The sequence below is a fragment of the Schistocerca nitens genome, chromosome 1 (genome assembly GCF_023898315.1).
Source record: "Schistocerca nitens isolate TAMUIC-IGC-003100 chromosome 1, iqSchNite1.1, whole genome shotgun sequence".
Taxonomy (NCBI): Eukaryota; Metazoa; Arthropoda; class Insecta; order Orthoptera; family Acrididae; genus Schistocerca; species Schistocerca nitens.
In genome coordinates, this window is record NC_064614.1 from 650,923,552 (window position 1) to 650,948,754 (window position 25,203).

At 41.2% G+C, this 25,203-nt stretch overlaps 2 protein-coding genes across 5 annotated transcripts in view; one reads left to right on the top strand and one right to left on the bottom strand.

The window, feature by feature from the left end:
• LOC126258697 (egl nine homolog 1) overlaps nt 1-5,324 on the bottom strand; it is a 65,850-nt gene extending 60,526 nt beyond the window's left edge. Inside the window, exon 1 of the mRNA XM_049955663.1 lies at nt 4,169-5,324. Coding sequence (XP_049811620.1) covers nt 4,169-5,041 — 873 coding nt within the window. The 5' untranslated portion in view covers nt 5,042-5,324. The remainder of the gene's footprint in view (nt 1-4,168) is intronic.
• A 327-nt stretch (nt 5,325-5,651) lies between these two features.
• Nucleotides 5,652-25,203, top strand: part of LOC126258608 (SAFB-like transcription modulator) — a 215,334-nt gene continuing 195,782 nt past the window's right edge. Inside the window, exons 1-2 of one of the 4 annotated variants that reach the window (XM_049955657.1) lie at nt 5,652-5,905; nt 5,992-6,067. In XM_049955657.1, the coding sequence (XP_049811614.1) occupies nt 5,780-5,905; nt 5,992-6,067 (202 nt within the window). In that variant the 5' untranslated portion in view covers nt 5,652-5,779. The remainder of the gene's footprint in view (nt 5,906-5,991; nt 6,068-25,203) is intronic. The other 3 variants (XM_049955654.1, XM_049955655.1, XM_049955656.1) reach the window with 3 other exon arrangements.

Below are 25,203 nucleotides of genomic sequence, written 5' to 3' on the forward strand. Positions count from 1 at the left end.
ACAAAGATTAGTAAAAGACATCTGCTTAATAACACACCTAAAACATTCTTCATTACTTGCAACACTCTGAGTAGTGGTTAATAATGAAAGGGGATAGGTACAACATCCTTCTACATCAGAGTACATGATCACAATATATTACTTTTACTAGAAAATTGTGTGCAATCAGCTGTAGTGCATGTTGGTAATGTGCTGTCATTATCCTGCGCTCAGCTCTTCACTCATCATGGGAAGATGTCAACACAATTTTTCAGGTAGACTGAGTGAAGGAGATGAAGGCTTGTATAGGTCCTAGGTGCATGTTTGCAGGCCTGGTGTCAGTTTCTGCACGGGCTGGAGTTAGTGCAAGGGGAACAGCAACATATCTGTGGTCCAGCAGTCACTAGCAGATGTCTTTAGTGTGTGTACAATGAACTGCAAAATTATAATTTACATTGTAAGTCTCTGGCACAAACTGTGAATGAATCAAAGAACACTGTACACTAGGGACCAACAAATTGAGACAGTGCAGTTGTTAAGGCACTGACCATATTTTTTGGAATTTGCTCTATCTGGCAATCTTATTTTCTGTAGGTTTCCTAAACCATTCCAGGCAAATATCATTATGGTTCCTTCAAAGCCATGGACGACTGTCTGTCCTATCCTCATAAAAGCATACTTACATATTCTCTGTGTGTGTATAATTTGAGGTATTTATTTTCCTGTATTATGCTGACAAATCCTTTATCAAAACTGTATAGCAGCTTGTGAGTCATGATTTCAGTTACAAATGGCCTTCTCAAATTTTTGTTTAGGAGTAAGTCTTGACAGTACCTCCAATGCATGCACTTTTTACCACACAATGTGGCAAAACAGTGCCATTCGTCATCAACATCGATATCAATTTTGTGATTGTACATACTGAAATCTTTTTGTATGTGGCTTCGCTGGAAGCCTAGTGATATGACTAACTTTTATCATTATAGACTGACGAGTAGTTTTTAGCAAAATCGTAAGTTTTGAGACCTTGGGTCTCTTAACTTATCCAGAGAAATGGTTTGCCTCACAGACGGACACTATGGTCAGTTATTTTCAAAAGCAGCTTCAGTGATTACTTATTTTATGTTACCAGCAAGTACCTAAACGAATTAACAATGTTAAGAATATCTCTCCATTCATGATACATGCAATAATACCTATGAACACTACCAAATGAAAAACAGTAGAATACAAGCTACAATAACCATTCCTTGCAATTCGAACCATTGACAAGGAACCCCTTGAGTGTGAAGTCAAAACAGGCTCCCCACGTATTGTCTACCATGCAACCACAATGTTAGCTGCTAATGACAACAGGGGAAGGGACTGGAACTACCCAACGGTGAGCACAGCATCAGAATACAGAGTGTAGCTGACCTGCTTAGTCAACAAGTATCTCACAACAGTGTTACAGTGCTAGTGGTACTGATACAAGCAGAACAATGGCAACGATAAATAAAGCAAATACCGCATTATATCTACAACAAAAGTTGACAAAATTGACATTTCGTCAGAAAGGAACCCAAGAAATTTCACAGAGTGAGAAATAAGTGGCAGGTAATGTACCAGTGTTTCTGCAAGATGGTTCTGTGGAATGTATGATGTCGTATACACCTGACTCTGCGGACGATGTGCACGAGGAGTATGGCGACGACACTGTCGAACAGGAAGAGACAAATCCAGTATCCAGTGAAATGTAGTAAAGTCATTGTAGAAGGAGAGAGTACTAAACATAATTACATGAATGGCAGATCACCTGCAGCACAGGAAAAAAAAAATTATTAAGATTTCAAGTAAGTCATAGCAGTATGACCATTTAATGCATGAGAAAAACTACAGATGTTAAAGGAAAGACAAAGTGTACTTGTTCAAAAACTGGTGTTTATGCATTTAAAGGATGCTCGATACAATTTACAGGATATACACAGTAGGGAGCTACTACATTATGCACATCAAACTGCATGTGACATAGATTACAGTGATTTCAAGAGATGCAGAGGGTGGTTGCATAACTTCAAACAGTACTACAGAACTGGAATTCATAAGATGACAAAATTTCAAACAAAGCATCAACTTGATGCACAGCACATTGTGGAATCAGCCCAAAAATTTGTAGATGAGATAAACAAACTTATCCTATTGTTTAGTAAGGAATTTGTTTTCAGCTGCAGCAATCAGGATTTGAAGGGGAACTGTAGATGAAAGGAACCGTGGAAATCAGACGTAGCAAGAGAGTTACATCAAGATCAACTAACATCAATGCAATAATGCATTCACATTCAATTATACTTACTTCTAATCTGGATGGTAAATTTGCTAGAAAGTTATTTACTGTGCTGCAAGAAGCTGGAGATGCGCTGCCCCCTACGATTCTTTCTCTTCTATGCGATCTTGCAAGGGCAAAAGGGAATATTTACATCACAGGTGGCATGAGTGGGAAAATGGGTGTAAGAGAACTACAACTATGGTATGAGCACTGCTTCTGTCCAATAGCTGCTCAAAATAATTTTTGATCGATTCATGGTCAATCCAGTCTTTTGATCGATTCCTGGTTTGTGTATAAAAATCATACTTGTTTAGAGTAAACAAAAGGTGTGTGACATTGCAGTCCATACTGCCTGGAGTCATTGGACGAATTCAGCCTCTGGATGTCTGCTTTTTCTGTGGCTATAAAACATTATCTCCAGCTACACCTTACAAGGTAGTCAGTTTCACAATAAGCTCCACAACTGACTTTTCAGATTCTATTGCATGCCATCACTTTCCAGGTGTTCTCACCATCCTGTTAAACCAATAACATTCTATATGCATTCATTAAGAGTGGATATCCAACTGAATGTCCTGCATGGTTTATAACTCCCAAGGAGTTTGCCTTTGATCTTGACAGTACAAACCTTTGTGATCACTGTGGGGTGCCATTTTTCCATTTGGTGTGTGTGGTGCAAGTTAATGGTTTGTTTTTAAGATTTCTTGAATGTTGACAATGTCCATTTTGTGAAATTTAACACATATGTCCCACAGAAGGTTGAACTCTGCATCCCCAGACACTCATTTTCTGTTGCTCTCCATATGCACACAGTGAATCACTGGCAGCTAATGTTTTTCTGTCATAATTGTTAACACAACACTTTCAATGAGCCTTACTAAAGACTGAACTTGTGACCTCGCACTCAAGAGGATTTCCCGTAAGAAACATGTGGTACACTGCTGTAGGCCCTATTTACACAATTTTTCCCTTCACTCCACCCTTTCTCCATCTCCAAATTTTGTCAAGGCCAAGCAAATTATAAGAAACAGATTTTCCCAAGAAAGAAAAACAGGCTTTTTTGAGATTTTGAAAAACCAATTTCTTTGCAAGAGTCAATTTCACTGTAGTGTAATGGAGTACTTAATTAAATTAATGCACAGTTCAAGAACTTTAGGCCTAAGGACTATGAGTAAACTCAAAATTTTTAAAATTTGATAAATTTTCTTATTCTTAAACCCAGAAACAAAAAATTGGCATGGTCAAAAGCCATTAGGGTATGCACAATTTGTTAACTGTGAAAGTAAAGTCAAATAATTTTAAAAAACAGAAATTTTGGACATCAAGGTCCAAAAATTAACCAAAATTGGCTGACCTGATGGACTGTTGGGAATTTGAGGTCAACTGTCCCAAATGATAATTTCAGTGTCTTAAACACTGCCTTACATATGGCTAGGTAAAAGTTGGCTCCAATTGTCAGTTCACGAAAAAAATTACAGGACAATATGTAAGAAGTATTCCTTACAACCACCAATATGGTTGGTATACTTTTGTACAATAATTAATCTATATATCACGGGAATGCATGGCAAACAATATAATAAGTACTTTGTGAGTACAATTTGTAGTAGGCCCTACTCACTTGTCACCCACGCACATTTAACTATCGTTAAATCTCATCATGAGAGCCTTCAGGTTTTTGGAAAGAGTCAATACACTCATCCCATTATTACTTGCATGGATTCTCTGGGGCAAAGGCGAAGATGAAGAAAAAAAAAAAATTAACTACTTGAAGAAATCTACAATTTTTTTTCAGTAGGCCTAAGTCTATGTATTTGGTTTGAATTTTTTATGTTTCAGCAAACAACTAGGATTATATGAATATGCACGAGAGTTAATCCTTACCTTTGTTCTCCCGTTGATAACGTAATGACCCATCTTCCCGTTATTGCTCATTTTATTTGCGAGCATTATAACAGCATCAACTTTACTTATAAGAGTTCCTATGTTTTTGCAGGAGCTTTCTTTGCCATCAATCCAAGTTATCTGGTCTCCACGAATAGTTTTTAAGTCATTTTTACCTTTGTTACTAACTAGCTGACCATCCTTAAACATTCCTGAACTATACATACCAATAACTTCTGACAAGACTGCCATTCCTAGCTCCTCTCCCAAAAAATTGTCCACAACACACACACCGTAAGCATCCATGTCTCTGATAACATTTCGCGACACCTCCTCGAGGATGCCCTGTTGATCTCTATTTGTTCTATGAAGAAACGGTGGGCCGTCAGTTAAACTGACTTCCGGAAAAGACCTATATCCATTAGTATTTGTTGAAGCTGCATACCCCGCGTCTTGAACTGGCATATTAGTTACGCTGGCTAAGCTATTATCCACAGAATTACTTGAAGAGGAGTCTTCAAAATCGAATGTAGGGCTTAAAATTTCAGTTCTGGCACTAAGAATTTCGGTTTCCGAGCTACCTTCGTACGTAATAGGACTCGTGTTCCAGCCTGCCAATGAATTATCTTCTCTACTCTCCCGTGCCCAGTTTCCAATTCCACTGCGAGGGATTTCTGCATTCGGCGATGAAATTATTCCATGGTGTATCGCAGCTCCTGAATTGACAGCGCTGTTTTGAAGACAAAATGCCTTATGCTTTTTCCAGTGCTTGGTTTGATGATCCTTCGAGCAATAGTAAACACTTCTGCACCTTGAGCATCGGAGAACACGATCACTTGCCCCACAAAGCTCGCAGTTTGTGGATGTACTCATTTCTTCACTATCACACGCAAAATTTACGCCGACATGACTCTTCCCTTCATTTTTTCCCCTTTTTTTTAGGCTCGGACTACGCAGATAGATGTTCAGCTGGAAGTTCTTGGATAAATGTTCAGCTGCACACGAATTGAACAATAATCATAATAAAATATTTAAACAGCACTAAAATATTTTTTGTCGCACAAAATAAAAAATACTCTATATTCTACAAAGAAACGAGTTTCTACTTTCACATCACATCACGATCACATCACTCTCCACAGTGTCTATTTGTCTAAGATCTATGCAATAAGCAGCGATGACACACCAAACATCACAAGTTATAGTTCGCCGGGGTATAGAAACTTATATTTTTTCGCTACAGGCTCCTCCTGCATAATTTTGGATTGGGATTCCAATTTAAAATTAATTTCACTCTAAGCGGTACGTGTAATATTATTTTCAAATCGTTGTTTATCCTATATGATTATGGGGTAAAATACATACATCACTGTTCAATGGAGTATTAATTATTTATCATTAAGAAATTAATTATTTGACGCCGAGAGTACACGATTTTGAATTCTTTGTTCCAGTGTTGTTAAAGTGTTGTCAACTAAATGGTGTCGTAACTTTGGTACCATCCACCCCGGGGAAACTATGTGCAATTATCTCTGTCGTTGATTCGTGTTTAGTGATATCGACGCAGGAACTGCGGATAATAATAGTGTGAAAAGTATTTGCTGAGGAAAAATGGCCACTGATAACGAAAAAAGAAAGCTTGTAGATCTGCGTGTAGTAGATTTACGTTGTGAACTGGAAAAACGTGGGTTGGACAAGACCGGCGTGAAGTCGGTACTGATTCAGAGATTGCAGAAGGTGAGTGAAGTATGGCGTCATTGGATCATTTCAAATTTTGTTTTGAACCTCCACTAATTCAGTTTTCACCTTTTTTTAATTTTAAGGTCCTAAAAGAGGAAGGACATGATCCAGAGGAATATACCTTTGAGTCAGAAAAGAAGACGCCTAAGAAGACTTCTAGTAAGTATATATATGCTTGAATTTCCATACTGTGCGGTGTAAAATGGCGATCATGTCGGTAGTAAATGTTACTAAATTAAAGTCGAGGGTTGGTTTGACTTCTTGCACTTGCAACAGAACATTTGCACCTATAGTTTTAAATAGTTGGCTTACTTGGCGTGTCCGATTGCATTACGTTCTGGTCGTGTTATCGGCGCGATAGTGGGCGACCACGCTCCCTTCTTTTCCCTAAATTCTCTGTGGAGACAGACGGAAATCGGGCATAGGTCTTGGTCTGTTACGGTAACTGTAAGATCAGTATCGTAGTCAGAAAGTTGTTTGTTACCAAAATTTGCAGCATACATAATTCAGTTGTACTTATAAATGAATAAAACTGCAAGAAAAACTCAATGAATACAGAAACAAGAATAATTTGGCACATATCAGGTTTGGTAAACTCTTGGACCATGGGGAAAATGTGTGTGTGTTTTCCTGGTTTGAAATCTGACAGTGATAAGGGTTAGTGGTGTGCTGACCACTTGCTCCGTGTGATGTAACATTCCATGAAACCATTGGTAGGTCCTCATTGCAGCAAATAAGTTGGGTCTAGTGTAGCAGGGGATACAACCCGTCCGCTTTGAACAATGACGTCATTCCTTAGTCATAGATAGTAATGTCTTCACTTCGAGGCATAAATAATAAAGCAGTTCTGTGTTCTAATAAGCGCTATCATTAAAATAATTGAATGTGAATCTAAAAGCGATCATTTATCTATATTTCACTATTTTGCCATATTTCACTTTCTTATTCCACCAATATGCTTCAGTAGCTGATAAGTGTTTTTTGCCTTTTTTTAAAAAAAATCTCACGAGATAGAATAAACTGATCCTAAGATACAGATGCTTCAGTAGCTGATAAGTGTTTTTTGGCTTTTTTTTTTAAAAAATCTCAAGAGATAGAATAAACTGATCCTACTTCATTAAGCAATCAATAAAAAAACTAAACTAAAACATAACAGCAAAAGACTTCGTAATCTATTCTATTTTCAGTTTACCATTTTCGCTTTTGCTGTTATGTTTTAGTTTAGTTTTTTTATTGATTGCTTAACGAAGTAGGATCAGTTTATTCTATCTCGTGAGTTTTTTTAAAAAAGCCAAAAAAACACTTATCAGCTACTGGAGCATCTGTATCTTAGGATCAGTTTATTCTATCTCGTGAGATTTTTTTTTTTAAAAAGCAAAAAAACACTTATCAGCTACTGAAGGGAGCTACAACACTAAGAAGAATCGCTTCTCGGCTTTTGACAAGATCAACTTTCAACAAGTGAAACGCAAAGATTAAATAAACAATCAAAACATATAAAATGAAACAGTTTGCAAATGTAACGTATGTGCATTTCCACCTATTCGTTACCAGTGTACATATATCGAGGTCAATGGGAGTCTGGTATACTTATATTACATACGTAGGTCCTTCTGTCATCAGTAATACTGATATGTACGTAAGAAAAGACTGTTAGTAATAGCGGGGACGAAATAAACAGCACATCTGCAATTTGTATCCCGTGTTCCACTTAGGGTTTACTGAAGCGAAGGATACATTGTTCAGGTGAAGAACAGGACAGTAATGCTAGTGAAAACGAAGAAATCTCCTTACGACAAACTCGTATTCCGGACTGTACTTAAGCAACACACTTCGAATGAGCTTTTAATTTGTATCGGGTGTTTCATTTACGGTTTAGTGGAGCAGGGGATACATAGTTCAAGTGAACAACAGGACAGCAATGCTAGTTGAAACTAAGAAATCGACTACGCTGAACTTGTATCCCGTACTGCACTTAAGCAATACAGTTCGAAAGACTTTAGAGATACAACTGACGTACATATAACGTGATGTATTCTTTGCTAGTAATTTCATTCATTTCTTTCCATTGTATTTTGCGGAGAAATACTAAGATACAAACACGCGATATCGTTAACGTGAAAATACTACTGGTCCTTACATATGTGAAATAAAGTTTACCTCTCTCGCATTCCTTTGTTTCTCAACATTCTCCTCAGCTCTTTCATCTTTGTAATACATGCTCTCTGGTGACTTATGACGTCATTGTTCAAAGCCGACTGGTTGTATCCCCTGCTACACTAGACCCAATAAGTTTAAAGATGTTCCACATTTTGTGTTAAAATAATATTGCGAATTTCCATTAGGGCATGGCTGCTGGGAAGGAAAAAAATGTTACACAGCTCATATTAGAATATTGTGTAATCAGCTAAATCTGATTAGACCTACGTTAATCCAGATCTACTTTGTGTACAGTGTAACTACTAACAGGTTGCATCTAATAACAAAATTTTTTATTCGAATTCTATAGCGTAACAAGATAGTAAATCCTATATTCGAATGCTTATATTGGTGTAGTGCAAACTAAGATTGGGGATAATAGTTCATTAAAGGTACGTCCACCCAATGCCTCTTTTGTTGCGCACACGGGAATAAAAGGACATGCCCAAAAATTTAAAATTTGTGGGAAGAACGCATGTATGCATGGGTGTTTTCATGTCCACATGTTGCCTCATTGTGAAGCAGTCTGCTGTGAATCCCCTTCTTTGCTTGGTAGTGTTTATTGTAATGAAAAGGCAACAGAAAAAGAAAATTTGGAAGTGATTATATGAAGAAATATATAAACTACATAGGTATGAGAAATGCAAAATGCTATCTTTTTGTCTGCAATTTTCAGAAGAAAGTCGCAACAAAATTTGATTTTCTCCTTGGGAGATTGTAGAGATAAGTCCAAAATTAAATTTTGTTGGCTAATTGTCGACTTGCATACTCGTTTGAATTATTTGGTCCTCAATTCAAAAGAAAGCATTTCAACTGTATCAAATTTATAAGTTGTAATGTGCAATAACTGTAATTTATTATTTGATTGTTTTATACCTCTTTTGACTGTGGAAAATCCCCAAGCTTTTGATTATTAGAATATTTTGTTTCCATAGAATATTAATATTAATATCTGTAAGCACTCTCCTCATATATAGGCCTACTTAAGATTCATTCCATATCCATGCAACCCTGTTGCATACTGGATCAGTGAAACACAAATAATTGAAAGTGATTGTTTCTGAAACTGACAATTATGTGGAGGTTAATTTACTTTCAATGCATCATTTGCATTCAGTCATGAAATATGATACATAGATTAACATCCTCAGACTCGACAAATTTGGGAATATGATAAATGCCAGAATCCACTAGAATAGAGGTTGTGTTTTTCAGATTCGTATTTTATGCATCATTGATGTGCTGCATTTTTATTTGTAGTTCTTTGTTGTAGAGCTGCACATACCCATCATTTCTTTTGTTCAGATGTCAGGCTCCTCAGTTATTGTTGTTTTAAGTCACAATAGCATGAAATTTGTTCAGCATTCATATAAACTTTTCGTAAATTTTTTGATTACACTTCTCTGTTTTCTTGCTTCGAGGCTTATGGTGTCTTATTCTGTACAGAAATATGATCAGATGCTTTTTATCTAATACATGATGCTCAGAGCAACACCTCATGCATTTTTGGTCTAATCTTGATAAGTGGAGTTTCACACAACTTTTTTCTGTGTCCGTAATCACCTATAAACTTCCGTATGCATCTTTTACAGTTAACAGACATTATTGCATATAAATCGCCTTATAGCATCACCTCAACACATTACACAAACATACTCATAAGGACTTGGAAGAGCAGTTGAACGGAATGGATGGTGTCTTGAAGGGAGGATATAAGATGAACATCAACAAAAGCAAAACGAGGATAATGGAATGCAATCGAATTAAGTCGGGTGATGTTGAGGGTATTAGACTAGGAAATGAGACACTTAAAGTAGTAAATGAGTTTTGCTATTTGGGGAGCAAAATAACTGATGATGGTAGAAGTAGAGAGGATATAAAATGTAGACTGGCAATGGCAAGGAAAGCGTTTCTGAAGAAGAGAAATTTGTTAACATCAAGTATAGATTTAAGTGTCAGGAAGTCATTTCTGAAAGTATTTGTATGGAGTGTAGCCATGTATGGAAGTGAAACATGGATGGTAAATAGTTTGGACAAGAAGAGAATAGAAGCTTTCGAAATGTGGTGCTACAGAAGAATGCTGAAGATTAGATGGGTAGATCACATAACTAATGAGGAGGTACTGAATAGGATTGGGGAGAAGAGGAGTTTGTGGCACAACTTGACCAGAAGAAGGGATCGGTTGGTAGGACATGTTCTGAGGCATCAAGGGATCACCAATTTAGTATTGGAGGGCAGCGTGGAGGGTAAAAATCGTAGGGGGAGACCAAGAGATGAATACACTAAGCAGATTCAGAAGGATGTAGGTTGCAGTAGGTACTGGGAGATGAAGAAGCTTGCACAGGATAGAGTAGCATGGAGAGCTGCATCAAACCAGTCTCAGGACTGAAGACCACAACAACAACAACAACAACTCATAAGGGTGCTCTATGTACGGCCTCCATTTCCAGAAAATTATGCGGGCACAGATGCACGTGCATAGTTGCACTGTTGGAGTTTATGTGCTTGTCCAAAGCTGAACACAAAAAGACATTCTGTGGGTGCACCTTAATTTTGATAGGTTTGGTAGTCAACAGCTCTAAATAAAGTAGTAAGGTCATTCCGTGTCAAGTGGACTGCTTTTCAGTGTCTCATCTTGAACCTTTGTGAGTGTAATGAAATTTGAGTAAGTTCGACAATGCCTTGGGTGGAGGTGTATGAAATTTCAGATTTATCTCTCTAGATTTCATTTCTATCCATTTTCATAAATAGGGATTCAAAGTTCGCGCCCCTTATGCACATGCTTAAATGTGAGCTTTGAATAACTTTCATGAAAGATACTCCTCACTTGCAAGCATCTACTTCGTGTAATTTAACAATTTTTGTGCTGAATGTTACTAATTAGATTTTTAAATACCCCGGTGACAGCTGAACTACTTCAAAAAGTGGCAGATAATTTATTAACCAGACAGGAATTTGTGATCCGACACTCAGTGCCGTGTTCTTGTACTTTTTGTTCTATAGCCTCTGTCCTCTATCTAGATCTATCCACAGTGAAGTGTGTGGCAGAGGGTGTGTCCCTCTGTAAAAGTTATTAGGGTTTGTTCCCATTCCATTAATTTATAGTGTGTGAGAAGAATGATTGTTCGAAAGTCTTTGTGCATGCTCTAATTATTGTAATCTTATTCTCACGATCCCTACACGAGTTCTACATAGGATGTTTCAGTATATTCCTAGAGCCATCATTTAAAGCTGGTTCTTGAACCATTAATAGACTTCGCTGGGATGGCTTATGTCTATCTTCAAGAGTCGTCCAGTTAAGTTTCTTCAGTATCTCTGTGACACCCTCCCACTGAACAGGCATGTGACCATTCGTGCCACCCTTTTCTGCATACACTCAGTATCCCCTGATAGTCCTATGTGCTATGGGTCCCACACACTGGAGCAGTATTCTAAAATCGGATGCATGAGTGATTTGTAGTCTGACAGCACTTCCCCTGTATTCTACCAATAGACTGAAGTCTACTACCTGCCTTACACATGATTGAGTCTATGTGATCATTAAATTTTGTACTGCTACAAAGTGTTACACACAGGTATTTGTAAGAGTTGGTAGATTCCAACTGTGAATCACTGGTAATATAATCATAGGGCACTTTATTTATTTATTTTTTATTTAGTGATGTTCACAGATTCACATTGTACAGCAAGTTGTCAGTCTTGACACCATTTTGAAATCTTATCAAGATTGACTGAATATTTTTGCAGCTTGTTTCAGACAGTACTTCATCATAAATAATTGCTTCATCTCCAAATTGTCTGAGGTTACTATTAATATTTCCGGCAAGGTCATTAATATAAAACATGAAGAGCAAAGGTCCCAACACACTTCCCTGGGGCACACCTGATGTTACTTTTACTTCTGATGATGACTCTAGATCAAAGATAACATGTTGTTTTCTCCCTACCAAAAAGTCCTCAATCTAGTCACAAATTTCATTTGATACCCCATATGATTGTATTTTTTATAATAAGCATAGGTGTTGTACCATGTCATTTTCTTTTCGGAAATCAGGAGATACTGCTGCTACTTGACAGACTGTCTTGATCCAAAGCTTTCGGTATGCCATACGAGGAAAGTGCAGGTTGTGTTTCACAAGATCGATATGTTTGGACTCCATGCAGGTTGACATTGAGGTCATTATGTTTGAGCTTAGTGTGTGTTTTAAGATTCTGCAACAAATCATTGTCAAGGATATTGGACAGTAGTCTTCTACAACCCTCTTGTAAACAAGTGTGACCTGTGCTTTTTTTTTCTCTCTCTCTCCAGGACAGTGTGTTTTGTTCAGGGGATGTGTGATAGGTTATAGTTAGAAGAGGGGCTAACTCGAGTGCAAATTCAATATAGAATCTGATGGGGATTCAGCGCGCCCTGGAGTTTTGTTTAGTTTTAACGATTTCAGATGTGTCTGAACACCACTGATACTTAACACTTACTTCACTCATCTTTTGAGTGTTACGAGGATTAAATGGGGCAATTCTCCTGGGTTTTCCTTTGTAAAGGAATGATTGAAAACTGAAACAAGATTTCACTTTTGATTTTGTACCTCAATGTGAGTTCCTATCTCATCAGTGATTGTCTAGATGTAACTTTGGTGCAGCTAACAACTTTTACGTATGAACAAAATTTTCTTCTAGTTTTGTGAAAGGTTGTTTGACAGTATTCTATTACTGTAGTCACTGAAGGCTCCATATATTGCCCTCTTGACAGCCAAACTTGTTTCATTCATCATCTATGTTTTGTTTTACATCTATTATGTAGTAGTCTGTTTCTTTAGAAGTTTGCTTATAGTTTGCTTATATCATGGAGGATCCCTTCCATTATCAACTGTTCTACTGGGTTCGTATCTGTCCAGTGCATGGTCAACTATTCTTTAAAACTGGAGCCATAGTTCCTCTACATGCTCCTGCTCTGTGCTGAAAGTTTCAAGTTCCTCTTCGAGATGTGACACTACTGTTTTTTTATCTAGTCTACTGAATATGTATATCTTTCTTCCTATTTTACGTACTCTTTGTACTTTGATAATCATTGTTGTCGCAACTGCATCATTGCCACTGATACCAGTTTCGATGTGGACATCCTCAGATCAGGTCTATTTGTTGACATTAAATCCAATATATTTCTGTCATGAGTGATGTTCTGAACTATCTGTTCTAGGGAAGTTCTCAGAGAAGGCATTTAGTAATGTTTCACAGTATATCTTACTACACCCACCACTAACAAAATTGTAATTTTCCCAATTGATTGTTGGATCATTAAAGTTCCTACCATTGATTACAGTATAATTGCGGAACTTACATACAAGTGAACTGAGATTTCCTCTAAATTATATGGTTACATCAGGAGCTTTGTCTGGTGGGTGATAGAAGGAAGAAATTACCATTTTTATGCCCACCCCTCGTTCTGAGTCTTACAAAGTCAATCTCACATTCAGCTTCAATTTCTATTCTGCTAGATTTGAGTTTCTTGCCTACTGTGTCAAATATGCCACCTCTATTTCTCATTTGCCTATCCAACAGTGGAAAATCTGGGATGGAATGTACAATATTATGAACAGGAAAGTTGTCACTCATGATATAGTGAAGATACTGAGTTACAGATAGGCAAAACAAAAAGACTGTCACAAATAAAGCAAGCTTTCGGTCAGTAAGGCTTTCATCTAAAATAGGCGGCACACACACACACACACACACACACACACACACACACACACACACACGAGACTGCAATCTCTCGCAGTGGAAACCACTCTTCACAGCCGTCATTCCACCATCACACCCAGTCTTTTTACTTCTCTCCTTTTCTGCTGCCCCCTCTCCCCTGCTCACCATCCAACCTGCAGCACTACACTGTCTGCTACCCCTACTGTACTCTCTCTCCCCAGCCAACTCCTTACTACCCCCACCCAGTCGCTACTCCCATCACGCACTGCTACTGCTGCTCTCCGTGTGGTTCAGTTGCCTGATACTCGGGTTGTGTGTGCGAGTTGCGTTTGCACAATTTGTGACAAGTCTTTTTGTTGTGCCTATCTGCTTTTCTTTTCATAGTATCATTTGCCTGTCCTTTAGATATAGGCTTGAATTTTCCCAAAAAGTCTCACTGCCACCAGTTTCTGGTTTCAACCAACTTTCTGTATCAAGTATTATGTGAGGTTCACAGTTCTTCAGGGGTGCTTCAAACTCTGGCACTTCGTTGCCAATGCTTTGGCAGTTAACCATTAGGATTTTAATACTCTCGTGGGGGAGGCTGATACTTTTGGGTTTACTACAACTGTCGTTACCTGAATTGGATGAAGATTTGCCTAATCTAAAAGATCCATGTGTGCACACCATGCACAGTCAGCTATCTGAGTAGCAGTCTCATGTGTAGTGCACACCTGGCCCATTTAGGTGGGACCCTACTGTTCTCAACCCTATGGTGCAAGTCCAGGAAATTACAGCCTTGCTGGTAGAAGAACCTTCGAAGTCTATGGGTTCAATCCTTACACTCAACTCGGAACAAAAAGGCTGCAATCAGTTCTGGAAAGAATTGTAAATTGTGAGTGAGCTCCATTGAAACTCCATGTGCAAGGCTGGTCTTCTCAACCTTCTCTGCCAGTTGCTGAAATGACCCAAGTATGACCCCAGAGCTCGGACAACAGGCATCGTATGTTCAAACATACTCCGCAATCTGCAGTTAGTTGCATCCTGTTCCGTGATTGGCTGCCAGAATAGCCTTTTCAGAATGTTGGATGAGGTCTCCAGGCTGTTAAGACTTCTGCACCACTTGTTAGCAGCAGACAGTGGCTGTGCCAAAGACTGAGACAGCATGGAGTTTTACAATTGTTTATTGAACTTTCTTTACAATTTCTCCTTCGTCAGCACTGCTCAGCCCTACAGATCCCTCCGCCTGGATGCTGCTGTGTAGATTCTCTGACAGTGCGCGTACACGTGCCGCTGATTACACTCGAGAGCCTCAGGCCACCAGTGCTCCACTGATGCCAGGATGCCCTGTGGTTGAGATGAACTCATCGCCGCTTGGCGCCCCAGTACGGGTACGCCTACACGGAGTCGCATCACCATGAGGTCAGCTTCAAACACCTGCTGCACCGGCTTCTGGGAAGCTGTCAGTCGTGAGGTCCCGTCGTGGACAGATCACGCGCTGTGGAGCCGGGTTGCCGTGAAGTCTTGAAAAAACTGTCATCCAGATACACCATGCATTTTTCGGTTTCAACCCGTGAAGGACTCCATCCAACAACCTATGAAATGAAATGTTGCTGGAGCGGTTTTTGGTCCAAACAGCATTCTTTTATACTCGAAGTGACCACAATGCGTCATAATTGCTGTTTTTGGCCTGTCCTCCGGACATACTTCAATCTGGTGATAACCGCTTCGCAAATCCATAGTGGAGAAAAATTTACACTGCCCTAGGTTGTCTAACGTTTCTGTGATATTCGGAATCGGAGATACTTCCACCACTGTCAATTCATTCATCTACATCTACATGACTACTCTGCAATTCACATTTAAGTGCTTGGCAGAGGGTTCGTCGAACCACAATCATACTACCTCTCTACCATTCCACTCCCGAACAGTGCGCGGGAAAAACGAACACCTAAACCTTTCTGTCCAAGCTCTGATTTCTCTTATTTTATTTTGATGATAATTCCTACCTATGTAGGTTGGGCTCAACAAAACATTTTCACATTCGGAAGAGAAAGTTGGTGACTGAAATTTCGTAAATAGATCTCGCCGCGACGAAAAACGTCTTTGCTGTAATGACTTCCATCCCAATTTGCGGATCATATCTGCCACACTCTCTCCTCTACTACGTGATAATACAAAACGAGCTGCCCTTTTTTGCGCCCTTTAGATGTCCTCCGTCAATCCCACCTGGTAAGGATCCCACACCGCGCAGCAATATTCTAACAGAGGACGAACGAGTGTTGTGTAAGCTGTCTCTTTAGTGGACTTGTTGCATCTTCTAAGTGTCCTGCCAATGAAACGCAATCTTTGGCTCGCCTTCCCCACAATATTATCTATGTGGTCTTTCCAACTGAAGTTGTTCGTAATTTTAACATCCAGGTACTTAGTCGAATTGACAGCGTTGAGAATTGTACTATTTATTGAGTAATCGAATTCCAACGGATTTCTTTTGGAACTCACGTGGATCACCTCACACTTTTCGTTATTTAGCGTCAACTGCCACCTGCCACACCATACAGCAATCTTTTCTAAATCGCTTTGCAACTGATACTCGTCTTCGGATGACCTTACTAGACGGTAAATTACAGCATCATCTGCGAACAACCTAAGAGAACTGCTCAGATTGTCACCCAGGTCATTTATATAGATCAGGAACAGCAGAGGTTCCAGGACGCTTCCCTGGGGAACACCTGATATCACTTCAATTTTACTTGATGATTTGCCGTCTATTACTACGAACTGCGACCTTCCTGACAGGAAATCACGAATCCAGTCGCACAACTGAGACGATACCCCATAGGCCCGCAGCTTGATTAGAAGACGCTTGTGAGGAACGGTGTCAAAAGCTTTCCGGAAATCTAGAAATACGGAATCAACTTGAGATCCCCTGTCGATAGCGGCCAGTACTTCGTGCGAATAAAGAGCTAGCTGCGTTGCACAAGAACAATGTTTTCTGAAACCATGCTGATTGCGTATCATTAGATCGTTCCCTTCAAGGTGATTCATAATGTTTGAATACAGTATATGCTCCAAAACCCTACTGCAAACAGATGTCAATGATATAGGTCTGTAGTTCAATGGATTACTCCTACTACCCTTCTTAAACACTGGTGCGACCTGCGCAATTTTCCAATCTGTAGGTACAGATCTATCGGTGAGCGAGCGGTTGTATATGATTGCTAAGTAGGGAGCTATTGTATCAGTGTAATCTGAAAGGAACCTAATCGGTATACAATCTGGACCTGAAGACTTGCCCGTATCAAGCGATTTGAGTTGCTTCACAACCCCTAAGGTATCTACTTCTAAGAAACTCATGCTAGCAGCTGTTTGTGTTTCAAATTCTGGAATATTCCATTCATCTTCCCTGGTGAAGGAATTTCGGAAAACTGCGTTCAATAACTCCGCTTTAGTGGCACAGTCGTCGGTAACAGTACCATCGGCACTGCGCAGCGAAGGTATTGACTGCGTCTTGCCGCTTGTGTACTTTACATACGACCAGAATTTCTTCGGATTTTCTACCAAATTTCGAGACAAATGTTTCGTTGTGAAACCTATTAAAGGCATCTCGCATTGAAGTCCGTGCCACATTTCGCGCGTCTGTAAATTTTAGCCAATCTTCGGGATTTCGCGTTCTTCTGAACTTCGCATGCTTTTTCCGTTGCCTCTGCAACAGCGTTCAGACCTGTTTCGTGTACCACGGGGGGATCAGTTCCATCTCTTACAAATTATGAGGTATGAATCTCTCAATTGCTGTTGCTACTATATCTTTGAATTTGAGCCACATCCCGTCTACATTTGCATAGTCAGTTCGGAAGGAATGGAGATTGTCTCTTAGGAAGGCTTCTAGTGACACTTTATCCGCTTTTTTAAATAAAATTATTTTGCGTTTGTTTCTGGTGGATTTGGAAGAACAGCAACTATATCATCGGAGTCTGGGGGTCGGTAGAAGGAGCCAATCATTAACTTAGTTCGGCTGTTAAGTATAACCTCCACCCATACCAATTCGCACGGAGTATCTACTTCGACTTCACTACAAGATAAACCACTGCTGACAGACACAAACACTCCACCACCAATTCTGCCTAATCTATCTTTCCTGAACACCATCTGAGACTTCGTAAAAATTTCTGCAGAACTTATTTCAGGCTTTAGCCAGCTTTCTATACCTATAATGATTTCAGCTTGTGTACTTTCTATTAGCTCTTGAAGCACGTCCTGTATTTGCCATGCACCATTTGAGATTGCAGCCCACCCCGTACTTTCCAGAGGCCTTCTAACCTAAAAAACCGCCCAGTCCACACCACACAGCCTCCGCTACCCGTGTAGCCGCCAGCTGAGTGTAGTGAACTCCTGATCTATTCAGCGGAACCCGAAACCCCACCACCCTATGGCGCAAGTCAAGGAATCTGCAGCCAACACGGTTGCAAAACTGTCTGAGCCTCTGATTCAGACCCTCCACCCGGCTCTGCACCAAAGATCCGCAGTCGGTTCTGTCAACGATGCTGCAGATGGTGAGCTCTGCCTTCATCTCGTAAGCAAGACCGGCAGCCTTCACCAAATCAGATAGCCGCTGGAATCCAGAGAGAATTTCCTCAGATCCAAAGCGACACACGTCATTAGTGCCGACATGTGCCACCACCTGCAGCTGGCTGCACCCTGTGCTCTTCGTGGCATCCGGAAGGACCCTTTCCACATCTGGAATGACTCCACCCGGAATGCACACGGAGTGCACACTGGATTTCTTCCCCTCCTTAGCCGCCATATCCCTAAGGGGCCCCATTACGCGCCTAACATTGGAGCTCCCAACTATCAATAAACCCACCCTCTGTGATTGCCCGGACCTTGAAGACTGAGAATCATCTTCTGAAACAGGGCAGGCAGCTGCATCTGGCTCAGCCAGAGACAGTGCCTGAAACCCGTTTGTCAGACGCACCGGGGAGGCTTTCTGATCAGCCTCCGGGGACGTCTTTCGCTGCCTGCCACGCCTTGGAAAGACCTCCCAATCAACCACAGGCGAGGGCTCAGCCCCACTGCCGTCAGCAACTGGGGCAACCACAGCGGCAGACCGATCTGGGGACAGACGGACGAGGTTGATATCCCCGTGATACCCAAATCCGGCTCCCCACAGTGGTGCCCATTGGCAACAGCCTCAAGCTGCGCGACAGAAGTCAGCGCCGCTTGCAGCTGTGAGCGAAGGGATGCCAACTCAGCCCTCAACCGAACACAGCAATCACAGTCCCTGTCCATTCTAATCAATGTTGAACAACAGTTACTGAAACACGAGTCAGTGCCTAGATAACGCGAGGGAAACACGCAAAGAATGTATTAACTAACCTGTACAAATGCCTAACGACTGCGCTACAATCTGCCTGAATTTACGATTACAGTAACTAAAACTCAAAATTACACCTCCTATACGAAACTCACACGCAATTTAAATAAGAATCTACGAAGTAAACACTAAAGCGCGATGCTACAACTCTCAAATACTGTAATACGCCCAAAAGTTATGAATTAAACAATGCAAGTACCCAAAAACACGCATAGAAATTAAGAATTAAACTATGTAACAAATAAGTAAGCTAAGAGTATATGACTTGTACGCAGTTTAGTTGGTATCACCTTAGCTATCGGTGCACCTTGTGACTCAGAAACATTTGAAACGGCTGTACCCATTGAGAACAAGTTCCCATCGAGTTCCAGAGTATGTTGCGAAAGGTCAATTTTGGCATGATGTTTAATCAGAAAGTCCAACCCAAGTATCGCTGAAAATCCCTGTCCCACAGTTGACAACACCTCCAATTGTTCCCGGAACCACGCATTCCCTATCTTAAACTTCAGCTGTGCTGTCCCAAGTGCATCTAACTTTTTATCACCTAATGTGACTTACCAAACGAAAGCGCTAGCAGGTTGATAGACACACAAACAAACACAAACATACACACAAAATTCAAGCTTTCGCAACCAACGGTTGCTTCATCAGGAAAGAGGGAAAGACGAAAGGAAGTGGGTTTTAAGGGAGAGGGTAAGGAGTCATTCCAATCCCGGGAGCGGAAAGACTTACCTTAGGGGGGAAAAGGACAGGTATACACTCGCTCGAGCGCCCGCGCCCGCCCGCGCCCGCCCACACACACACACACACACACACACACACACACACACACACACACACAGAAGCAGACATTTGTAAAGGCAGAGTTGCTGCCCAGCCCTGCGGATCCTCCACCTGGCTGCTGCTGTGTACATTTCCGACAATGCGCGCAACGCGCGCCGCTGACAACACTCGAGAGCCTCAGGCCACCAGTGCTCCGCTGACGCCAGGATGCCCCTGTGGTTGAGATGAACTCGTCGGATGACTCCTGCGAGTTGAAACAGGCTTCCGGAATCGTCACCTATGAAAATTGAACATTCGGACACGGACCACGTCCATCCTCAGATCCGAACTGCTTCCTAATGGCTTCTGTCTGTTGCTGCCTGCGCTCCACTATTTATGTCTGGCAGGAGGACGTTTTTTACCCTCTGTGGTAGCTTTTTGTTATTACTCCCGCAGTATATTGCAGCGTAACTTATGGCCTCACTTCCCCTTACTCAGCACTCTCCAGGCTTCGCTTGGCGCTCGGTCTGTGTGCGTCCTTGCGTCAGCCTGTTGGTAGACTGCTGCTCTCAGCAAGGCTATCTATGCTTGCCTACTTCGCAATGCCTCGGTCGCCGGCGTGCCTCTGTTTTGCCATTCCCCACTGTGTGAAGCAACGCTTACTACATGTGGCCACAACAAGGCATACACACTGAGTGTGCCATGTGTCCTTTCTTGTCCCTTGCTGCCGTTTCTCTAGTAGGTACCATCATTCGCTCTACATTTGAACTGCTGACAATTAATAGACCCTACTCTTCTGCATTTGCCATCTCTTGGCAGTGGACAAAATAGGTTTCCACAAAACAGGTGAAGTGAGTCCCACTGGTTGTGTTTGTATCAGCGAAAGACTTGTTGGGTAGGTGGAACACAACAGCATCCTGAGTCCTCCCTCGCCCCCATTCTCTCTGTACAGAACACCTAACTCTGCCATTGAAATGCCACTTTCTGTCAAGTCGAGAAGTAATGACAGATTGCATATGTTCTGCAGAGGAGACACAGGAGCAGTTAGTACTTGAAGTACTTCTGGTAAGCTACACGATTCTCAGGAGCTCTTTCAATATGACTTGCAGCAGCTGCCAATTGTTTCACAGTAGTCAGGACACTGCTTACTAATGCTGCTTACAAATGTCAGCCAAGTCATCCCATGTTCAAAAACAGCATTAACAGTGGGGCTGCCTTTTAACTGGTGCAGTGTACTGGGTGTATATGCCCCAGAACAACTGGGAAATCCGGGTAAAACCTGGGAATTTTTTTAAGATTTCTGGAATGTTTTTGCTTTTAGTTAAATTTTTATAATTTTTGCAAGTAGGAATGGATACTCCAAAGAAGAATTTTACTTTCAACCGCTACAACAAAATAATAGCTGTAAAGCATAAATGAGAGAATGGCATTGAAATAAAACTTTGATTTTGCAAAGAATGTGTCATTTAGAACAACAAAACAGTGTACATGCAAGCATCTGCCAGCCACAAACTGTGTCAAAGGGTTTAGGATGATAACTATGCCAATAACCATGCCATACTTCACAAACTGCTGTCAGTGAGTGTGACATCACAGTTGTTGAAATTTCTAACAGGTTGCAGGAAAATATTGCAGAGGCTGGTTTAAGAAGCATTACTTTCTGTGTAAATTTCCTTTTATGCAAGATAAATTGTGTGTGACAGTGTGTGATGAATTTCTTAGATCACGGAGCATTTGACTGTCATTCAAAACTTAACTCTTTGAAGACCACCCACTTCAAAAAAATTTCGATCCCAGAAGACCAGCCATTTAAACCATTGTGTAATATTTTGCTGGCAAATTAGTGTTTGCTCATGTATTGTAAAGGAAAACATGCACTAAAAACATGGAGCTTCAAGGATAGTTTTTCATGTTAAAGGTCTTTCATAGATTTCAAATTATGCAATAATGATGGCGAAAAGTGTAATTATCCTTCAGAAAAAGGTCTGAGATTAGCTCAGCAGTTTTGCACATAATTGGCTTTTCTATAGATAAGTTGAAGTGCTCGACAGACTGTGTATTCATCCAGGCAACCCATGAAATGTCCGGTGCACAGCAGTGAAATTTATAATTGTGCTTGTCAGAAATCTGCTATTTCAAGGCTTGACCCAAAGCTGGTGTTGAACCCTCACTCCTCCATCCAGCCATGTTCCACACCTACCCACTGCCCTAAGCCAGCCCCTGTTAACTGACCATCATTCCCCTAATCCCTCAGCATGAAAACCAACCTTACATCTGCAGAAAGAATTGCAATTTACCACCTAAAAACTGTTCTGGGCCTTATAAGCCTACCTGCTGGCAAAGGCTCCACCACTTAGGTTATGAACCTCTGGGATTAACTGGCAGAGGATGGAGCATCAGCTGTCAGATCCTGCCACAGGGACCTCATTCCTGAAACTCAGCAGTATCACAAATTACTTCTCAAATCTGTAGATCCGTCCCAGAACTTCTCTTAAGTCTACCACTCTCCTCACCTCATCACTCTCTGCACTTGTACCTTCTTCGTGCTTCCTAAATTCCATAAATCAAATCATTCAAGATGTCCCTTTTGTGACTGGTTACTGTGCTCCCACAAGACACAATCTTTTCCTCTTTCGGCTCTCAACAGTTTCTGTTCCTTTACCACCTGGCCCCCTGTTTGTGTGTCAATGCCACCTCCCTCTATGGTAACATCCCCAACCTTGTCGCTATTTAAAACTACCTCTCTCAAAACCCAACTGACACCAAGCCTACAACCTCCTTGCTAGTACCATTACCAACCAATCCTCACCCACATTACTTATCCTTTGAAGGTATCGTCTCCAAAAAAAAAATACAACAAAGAGCACCCGCATGGCACCTTCCAATGCCAACCTATTCATGGGCCATCTAGAGGAATATCCCAAATCCCTCACCTGGTTCAGATTCACTGATACATGTGTGGTCTGGACTGAACCAGACCTCAGCACCTTCCATCTGGTCCTCAACCCAACAAGCCTCTTTCTTCAATTTTGACTCATGACTGGAGCACCTGAATCACATTCTCCACCAGGGTTTCCACTATCTCTTTGTCATCCCTTGAAATGAGGAATATCCTACCTACCATTCTCCCCACCCCTCCCACAGTGGCATTCCGTTCCCCACTCAACCTACACAATTTCTTTGTTCATTCTTACTCCATCCCTCTCCTATTTCCTTGCCTTGTGGCTCATATCCCTGCAACACATATAGATGCAAGACCTGTCCATACATCCTCCAATCATCTCCAGTCCAGCCACAGGCAGCACCTGTCAAAGGCAGTGAAAGCAGTCGTGTGACATACGAACTAAGCTGGAAGTACTGAGCTGCTTTTTACGTGGGCATGGCAATGAACAAACTGTCCGCATTAATGACTTCTGCCAAACTGGCTAAAGACAATTGGACCACCCAGTTGCTGAACAAGCTGCTCCACATAAAGAACTGCCTCACTGCCTGCACCATCTGAATTCTTCCTACTGACACCAGATTTCTTGAAGTGTGCAGGTGGTAATTCTTCTTACAATACATCCTTCAGTCTCTTAACCCCCTTCACTATTCCTTGTCTTCTGTCACCTTTCCTAATCCTACACCTAGCACCACCCTTGCTTTGTTTTCCACCAATGCACTTACTATTGTTCCCTCTACATCCTCTTTGTCCTTTGGCCCCCTCTCCCCTTAGTCTCCCTACTCTACATCTAATTGGTGGCCCTATCCTGTCCCTGCCATGTCCTTATCTCTCCCACAGCAGCAAGTCATTTTCCCCTACCATTACAGTGTTATCCCTCCCTCCCTCCCTCCCTCCCTCTTTATCCCATTCCTCTTCCTTACCCCCTCCCCCACCCCCCCCCCCCACCCCCCACCCCACCGACAACAGAAAACTGGCATGTTAGATGCAAGCACAGCCTGCTGTCTGACCTGAGCAGCTGTAGACATTTGCTCTCTCTCTCTCTCTCTCTCTCTCTCTCTCTCTCTCTCTCTCTCTGTGTGTGTGTGTGTGTGTGTGTGTGTGTGTGTGTGTGTGTGAGAGAGAGAGAGAGAGAGAGAGAGAGAGAGAGAGCGAGAGCGAGAGAGGACATATCAAGCTGAAACTTTGTACATCTGTGCAAAACAACATTAAATCTACTCAAATTTCATCAGCTTTGGACATGTTAGTGGGAACTCCAGGCCCACTTCATATGCAATCATCCGTACCATAATGCCATGTTGATGACATTATTTCAGGTTCTGTAAAACAGTTGCTGTAATACTTCTGGGGAAAAACAAAGTTGGCACTTCAGCAAGCTTGTTGGTAGTGGGAACTTGGGGAGGGGGGCAGCTATCTAGGAGAGGCTGCAGAAATGAAACCAGAATAGATATAGATAAAGGTGGGACCTTACCATCAAATTTATTAGATTGGCAACAGTTAAGCTGTGACCCCTGGTCCACTTGATATGGGATAATTTAGTAATTACTGTTAATCAGTAAACAAGTTTTTGATGCCAGGGTAAATACATTAGTCTACTTTGACAACCTATAATGTGTACTTAGCTACCCTGTTATTAATACACTTTTGAAGTGAAGTGGTAAAGTTGTTGACCATATGCCTGCTTGACATTTTGTGTGCATTATCACAAAACAGATGTTTGACTACACGATGTCTTTTAGGTATTGGTTGGTTAGAAAAGGTTATGATTTATTTAAATGAGAGAGAGGACAACTACTTGTTTTGCGTACAGTTATCAGATCAAAGAATATTGAGATAGTCCACTCTGAACATAAAAGGGACAGAAGGAAACATCACTATTTAATGCAAGTGGGCTAAGGTGCAGTTAGGTGTCGGCATCCCTTCTGTCCCACTGTGGGTCCAGGTGTTAGAATAGGCCCGAGGTATTCCTGCCTGTTGTAAGAGGTGACTAAAAGGAGTTTCACACATTTCGGCCTTTATGTGATGGTCCCCTGTAGGGTTTGACCACCATTTTTCAAAATTTTCCCAAAGAGCGAGCCAGTTGGGGAAGGGCGCATTACAAGGTGCATTGTGTCCATTGTGCATTGATCTCTTTAGCCCACTTTCTTGTCATTGCATTGCAGTCCTGCCCATTCTCCAACTGTTGGGCATGGACACCTTCCTGGGTGCGTTGTCCACTATGCAGTGTAGATTTCTGCACCAACGATGACCATGGACTTCTTTGCACCTGATATTTAGCACGGTAGCGACAAAGTTCAACTCCCATCGAAAATCAAAGCAGGCTATGAGATAATTTCC